Source organism: Seriola lalandi, unplaced genomic scaffold (assembly GCF_002814215.2).
Source record: "Seriola lalandi dorsalis isolate HSWRI2012SDOR001 ecotype SW California unplaced genomic scaffold, Sedor1 jcf7180002054919, whole genome shotgun sequence".
Classification (NCBI taxonomy): Eukaryota; Metazoa; Chordata; class Actinopteri; order Carangiformes; family Carangidae; genus Seriola; species Seriola lalandi.
Window position 1 is genome coordinate 4,319 of NW_019525471.1, and position 6,955 is coordinate 11,273.

The window sequence follows — 6,955 nt, forward strand, 5'->3', positions numbered from 1 at the left end:
GGTGTGTCTGTGTGTTTTGGGTGGGTGGGTGTAAATGAGTCAGTAAGTGTCAAAAGCAGGTTTAATAGCCTGACTTTACATTGATTTGCCACACCAAGACTAATATGACAATATAGCAGTTCAATAGTTCATTCAGCATCAAATCACCCTGATAACTCACTTCAGTTATGAACAAACACTGTGATATCAGTGTTACAATATTTGGTTAATGTGTGTCAAGATAATGACTACCTATTATTAATGTTGTTAATATTTAATCATTGATTGTCTGAGGAGAGATTTAACCATTCGTATGTTAAAGCAGTTGATTCGCAGTGTAGCTTTGCTCATAAAGACACCATAGTAAGAGCGAACAAAGCAGAAACTGAAGTGCTAAATTAAAATCTTGGGAAGCAGCAATAGAAAAAGAGTTGATGGTATAAACTGAAGAAAAGGAAGTTAAAGAACCAGACCGGCACTCAGCAGAGCACACAACTCCACCAAGGCCAAACAGTCCAACGTGTCCAACGTGGTCTCAAGTAAAACTTTCTTTCTTCACTGTCCTGTCTTGTCTTTAATCCTCACACAAGACGGCTGCATGGTTTTATTACCGTTTGCATTATACAATTCATACAACTCTGCAGCTGTATGAACTGTCTCCTCGCTATGTCGTAACCAGTTTTCATTGTGTAACTTTTAGTTCCACGTCGAATGAAATGCTGTATTGTGAATGTAAGCATTCCTAAATGCTGATGGTGCCATATGCATATATGTTACTTACTATTAATAATAAGCACAACTCTGTGTGTAATGTGGATTCAGCATTTTCTTCCACCAGATCCGGATTATTATCTGTGTCTGCACCAAACTGTACAAACTCTTAGATCTCAACACCATAAATATGTCTAATTTTTTTTTTTTTTTTACACCAAGATCCGAGTAGATCAAGTTTCTCAAGATTATTTCTTGAGAAACTGATGAAAATGTAAAAAAAAAAAAAAAAAAAAAAAAAAAAAAGCTGATCTTCAAGGTTAAGGAAAGTAATAAAAAAAATTCCTGGCTCCACACCAAACTTTACAGGGTTTTCCTTGGCTGCAGTTCTGTACTTTTTGTGTAATCCTGGGAAAATCTCCTTGAGGACGGTTCATAAATTTTGTGATATTCTATCTTTTTCTTGTTGTCATCAAAATACCAAAAACAAATACCGCCTGTGTATCCAGAGCCTGTTTCAATTTGAAAATTGACCAGCAAACATGTTTTTTCTAGAAACATTTTTCACTAGAACTGCTTTCTAATGAATGAGCAGAAAACTGTTGATATTTCACTGGTTTAACCACCGAAACAGAAATATTGTTTCTGCAAAGAGGTGTTGATTTTCAAACCAACCCTTGAACAAAAGTGGAGCTTGTATTTTGAAATAGCAGTTTGTGTGCAGGATTTCACACCAGCCAAGCATCAAAGTAGCTAATTTCACTGATTAACCCTCTTTCATTAAGAGAGGAGAAACTTATTGGGTCCTAGTGAAAACCCTTCAGCCTCGCTGGCTCAGGTTTGGAGGCGTCTGTCTTTCCTGCTTGGCCTTGTGTTGCTGTGAGTTGCTGAATAGCGTTTCAATGTCTTTGTGCTCCAGTCTGTTCAGGCAGGGGTTTGTTAGGACTATGAATGGGCCTTTGTCCAAACTATCTCCTTGACTCCCGCAATCCTCTGCCATTCCTGCACCTCTGAGATCTCTCTCTCTCTCTCTCTCTCTCTCTCTCTCTCTTTCTCTCTCTCTCTCTCTCTCCTTTTAATCACATCATTGGCGTCGGCTGGCCACGCTACGTTCCCACTGGCCCGGATCCCAGCCTCTACTCTCGCATACTTCAGTGTTCTGTTTACTAACCAGACAGGAGCCATGTGAGATGTATTACCTCTGTTATGTGGTGCCGTAATTAAACAGTCAGACTTAGTTATCATTCCTGCCGTCACGTGTGTTGCCCCGTGATGATTTATTTATAGCTGTCAGTGTCAAGAGACGATGGGTAGATTTTAAGACTGTGTCAAATCATCACTTTCAAAATTCCGTGTCATATTAGCGTGCGTCTAACTGTTTATGCGACCCACAGATGGAGGTCCAGGCACCGCCCGGCACCACCATAGGCTTCATCAAACAGGACTGGCATCCTTTCGTGCCGCGGTTCTCCATCCAGGGAGCAAACAAGGAAACCGTGATGAAGCTGGAAGGGCCCTGCTTTGCCTGCAACTGCTGTGGGGACGTCAACTTTGAGGTGCGCTGGGAGAATTGTTGTCTCTGGATGACTTGCATGGCAGCAGTTACTGACATATAATGTTCATTGGCTCAAGGGAATGATTTGACATTTGGGAAAGTACATTTATTTGCTTTGTTACAGGGAGTCAGATACCACTGTCACATCTGTTCATTGAAAGTCCACCTAGCAGCACCTCTAAAGCTAACTAATTAACATATTATCTTTTTATGATATCTTTTGTTTAATCTGCAAAAACAAAAATATAAAAACAACAACATTTTTTCGAGAGGTTTTGTGCGAGATTATTTCTTAGCTGTGAGTTCTGGATAAGTCTCCGATGGTTGTCTGGCAGCCTCAGTGTAATGGCAAGACTGCACCCACTTAAATAAATAAACAAGATATGAAATGTTTAATATTGAGCTTTTGAGGTGTTTATAGTGGATTTATAGTGATGAACACTTGTTTTTGCTTTGCAGCTGAAGGGGAAAGATAGCGACAAGCCCATCGGTCGCATCAGCAAGCAGTGGAGTGGTCTTCTGAAAGAAGTCTTCACTGACACGGACAACTTTGGCATCCAGTTCCCACTGGACATGGACGTGAAGATGAAAGCTGTGCTCATGGGAGCCTGCTTCCTCATTGTGAGTCCGTAATCTTATTCAATAATACTGGTTTTAATTGATGGGACCTTGCTGAATGACGACCCTGTCCTTGTTTGTACTCACATTACAGGATTTCATGTTCTTCGAAAAGGTCGGGGAGGCCAACCAGCGTAGCACTGTGTTTTCATAACAGGAAAAAAAGGATGGGAAAACAACAGCATGAGAGGAAAAGACTTTCTCCAGTTATGCATACTTTGTTCATGTACTTAGTTTTTCCATTTGTTTTTTCAAATCCTTCCTTCACCAAACTCCAGCCAATAAGTTGCCAACACTTTGATCCTTTTATATACAAATACGAACTGATGTGAACTAACGACCTCTTGATAGGGTGTCTGCCAAGAATTTTTAAAAAATCTATCCAAACTCAGTGACTGACACTGACTGCCATGTTGCCAGTACTCCTCACACTCCACACAGTCTGTAGACATTTTGTCTATTTTTAAGCAAGTACTCCAGCTGAGACTTAATTTCTGCCAAAGAAAATCAACCCTATCCCTCTGTCTTTTTCAGTGCCTACATAAAGAAATAAGAATAAAAATCACCACACATATTTGAATATGCTTTATGCTACACTGGCATTAAGATTTTGTATTTATGCTATATGTATATTGATTACTAATGTACTTGTACTCAACGAAGAAACTACAATAGATTAAGTTTAAGCGCATGATTGCTGTGGATGCGTGTAGAAGCTGTATTCATTGCCTTGCTGGATCTGTTGGTCCCACACTTTGGTCTAACAACCACTGTTGGTTGCATTCATTTTGTATCATATATCATATAACAACTTTGGTCATCCCTTCACTTTTTATTAAGCGCCACCTTCAGGTCAGAAGTTTAATTTGTCCATTACTTGGGTTTATGACCAAATACATGCAAAACCAATGACACTCATTATCCTCAGTTGAACCTTTTGTCAAGTGATAATTAGCAAATGTTAGTATGCAAGCAAGCTGAACTAGCACTGTTAGCACTGTAAATACTACACCTGCTTAACACCAGCATGTTAGAATTGTCACTATGAGCATTTTAGCACGCTAAAGCATTTAACGTAAAGCACTGCTGTGCGTTAGTACAGTAAACTTTTAATCTCGTTATACGTGAACACCATATAGGAACACATATAATATAGACTTATGTAAAAGTGTAGAATGTAGGAAACTGTGCATTAACCACAGTTAACAGGCTGTTGCTGTTTAGCTGATAGGGAAGTAGTTGTGATAGTGAGAGGGAAGTTTAACAGCTTGTAGTCAAAGTTGTGAACACAAGCGTGCTGACAGTATTTACCTAAGTGCTTTATCTCTACCTCTCAGCTGCCTTTCTCTTCCTCAAAGCCCGCCGTGTCTTCAAGCCTATTGTACATAAGACAACCAAACTGCAGCAGAGGCTGCAGGATTAATCCTCTCATGTCTCCTTTGTGCTTTAGTTGCAGCCATGGAGACTGACGCTGAACCTTGCCCTCCAATTTCTCTAGATACCACTGTGTTGAACTAGTGCCAGTGTAATGATAGAAGAGAGAGACAATGTGGGTTAAGGTCAAGTGGGAAGACATTTCAAGTAAAAGAGGAATTGAATTGAATAAAAAGCAGAATTTGGGGATAGTTAAAGTTGATCCGCCCGGGGAAAACCCAACCATTAATGTCTCTGAGGAATGTGAATATGAAGTCGTGAACTCTGTTTTCAGCTCATTTGCAGGTTGATGTTTGCAAATGTTGCTTATTTCTGTCTAACGCACCTGTTTTTCTTAATTTGATAATCATTCTGGTTTTCATCATTCTTGAGAAACAACATGGGTTTGCCCCCGATGAGGTTTCTTTGCCACTCGTGCTCTTAAATCCAGACTCTGTTACACTGCCAGTAACTAAATATGTGTTATTTCTGTAGCTGTTCACATCTGTTTCCTTTTTGTTGCAAAACAATTTTGTATCACTTTCCTGTAACTCTGGTGTTGTATGTTTGTTAAATACATTTTTTTTACAGAAACAAAAAAAAAACTAGTTCAATAGGTAAAACAGAAACAATATTAAGCCATTGTGAGAGTGTTGTGTTGCTTTGCTCTGGTGACTGTCCAGGAAATTCTGGGGAAGGCCCACATCTGGTTGTAATTGGAAAAAAGGATTGTTGCTTCAGAGGGAAATACAGTCTCTAATTCTCATGCCCATGATTAATCCAAAGACCAGTTTCACCAAAACTCTCTGCATTAGTTACTGGTAACTTTCTCAACAGACTTTATTGGAGTCAGTATCAGCTTCCTTTCAGTCATACCTGCTCACATTCATGTTAACATAAAGATCATATCCATGCCCTACTCCACATGCAACAAAAGGAGACAGGCCAAATGCCTGACTGCTCCATCTCCTGGAAGCAAGTGAGAAATACAAGCATAGTGTTTAGGAGCATGTCTGCACATGTCCATTGTGAGCCCGGTGAATACTGAAAATATGGTTTTAGTTATTACAATGGAAGCATATGAGGTTGTTTAAATTCTCCTTCATTAAAACATTCAACATACCAAAATAACAGTGTATTAACCTCTATATGCCAACGCTTCAACACAAAACTGTCTAAGGACTCATTTTTCATTTGCAAATATTTTATACTTTGTGTCAGATCAGACCAGATGATCAATTTTATTCAACAAAACAATTTTTAACAATATAAACACATTCATTAAGATACAAAAACTATTTGCAAATAACGTCTACATTGTGCAGGATAACGTCTCATTGAAAATACATAAACAATTACAACAAATAAAAACAAACATTACATGACGCAGTTTACTATTTACATTCGTCCCACACGTTTCCATATTGAAGTGGTGGCTGACTGTTGTACTGGGAATCTCCAAGTGTCTCAGTTTGTCACTGTGAAGCAGGATGCTGCTGAAAAAGTCAACCATCCGTGCATTAATAAAAGGTAAAATCAGTCACTTCAGACTCGTCTTTCTGCACTAGCTGCAGGTCGCTCCCGCTCGCCCGGGCCGGGCCTGTCGTCCCGAGACAATCGGAGGAGGTAGCGACTGGCCAGCTGCAGGTTCCACTGGTATCTGGAGAGGATCCTCAGACAGTCCTCTTTGGAGCAGAGGCTCAGCGAGTACAGCTGCTCCAACTGAGGGGACAGAAACAAGAAGACAAGGCTCAGAAGCAGCTGTCAAAAAAAACTGGACTTGTATTCAGGTTTAGAGATCGAGAGGAAATTTGCCCCCTGAAATGCTCGTTATTTGCCTGCTGACAGCAGGTGTTTTGCATCAGCATTCAAATGCAGAACACCTGGAAAACACCTGCCTGATGGGACATCACTGAGTGGGTGTGGCCTGTAGTGCAACATGTATATTTCTGCAAAACCACATTGCATTATTTTTTTATATATCGACTAAAATAAGGCAGGCCCTAAAACTGGATTTTAGCATAGGACAGGGTCTCAAGGTGATCTAATAATGCAAGACGCACCTTTGTTGTTATTATACTTCCGGGGTGAAAACCTGTGTTTCAGAGTTCTTAGTGTTCTTTTACGTCTTCTGTAAATCATTATATTTATACATTTATTTCATATTCGTGTTGACAGACATTTCATGGTCTGACCTTGAGGTGTTGCTCGGCTCGCACTGGGTTCCAGTCACTGCGTTGAAGTGCAATATGAACCTCTTCAGTGGTCACTCCATGTACTGCCTCCATGACCTGACCAGAGCAGAGCAACAACTCTCTATTTTAATCCTCTGAGCTAAAAAAAAAAAAAAACCCCCCCCCCCATATCTACAGCAGTAAGAGAACTGGTATCTTACCTGTGCGATGAGACTGTCTCTTGTGTTCTGCACATGAGGCGATTTCTCTCGATCTCTGATTCGATCTCTCTCTCTGTTGTCCGTCTGGTTATCCAGCTGCGGAGTAGAGCGAGCCATGGGGGCCATCTTAGCCATGTTGGAGCCTCCGACGCCCGGCTGAGGCAGGTGCTGGGGCTGAGGTTGAGGTTGAGGTTGAGGCTGCGTTAGAGGAGACGGACCCACCTGTGATGGCCAGAGGGCGGCTGGGGCTGGATTGACGTTGGGCCTCCTCTGAGACCTTATGT

General features: G+C 40.7%; 2 protein-coding genes across 2 annotated transcripts in view; one reads left to right on the top strand and one right to left on the bottom strand.

The window, feature by feature from the left end:
* The window catches only part of LOC111673479 (phospholipid scramblase 1-like), a gene marked incomplete at its 5' end in the record, with an annotated part of 6,488 nt that extends 1,574 nt beyond the window's left edge, over window positions 1-4,914 (top strand). The window contains 4 exons of the mRNA XM_023431238.2: window positions 1,865-1,875; window positions 2,055-2,246; window positions 2,705-2,866; window positions 2,958-4,914. Of these exons, the coding sequence (XP_023287006.2) occupies window positions 1,865-1,875; window positions 2,055-2,246; window positions 2,705-2,866; window positions 2,958-3,017 (425 nt within the window). The remainder of the gene's footprint in view (window positions 1-1,864; window positions 1,876-2,054; window positions 2,247-2,704; window positions 2,867-2,957) is intronic.
* Window positions 4,915-5,098: 184 nt separating this feature from the next.
* Window positions 5,099-6,955, bottom strand: part of tnk1 (tyrosine kinase, non-receptor, 1) — a 9,536-nt gene continuing 7,679 nt past the window's right edge. The window contains exons 10-12 of the mRNA XM_087169875.1: window positions 6,672-6,948; window positions 6,472-6,567; window positions 5,099-5,998 (exon numbers count right to left, since the gene is read on the bottom strand). Of these exons, the coding sequence (XP_087026001.1) occupies window positions 5,822-5,998; window positions 6,472-6,567; window positions 6,672-6,948 (550 nt within the window). The 3' untranslated portion in view covers window positions 5,099-5,821. The remainder of the gene's footprint in view (window positions 5,999-6,471; window positions 6,568-6,671; window positions 6,949-6,955) is intronic.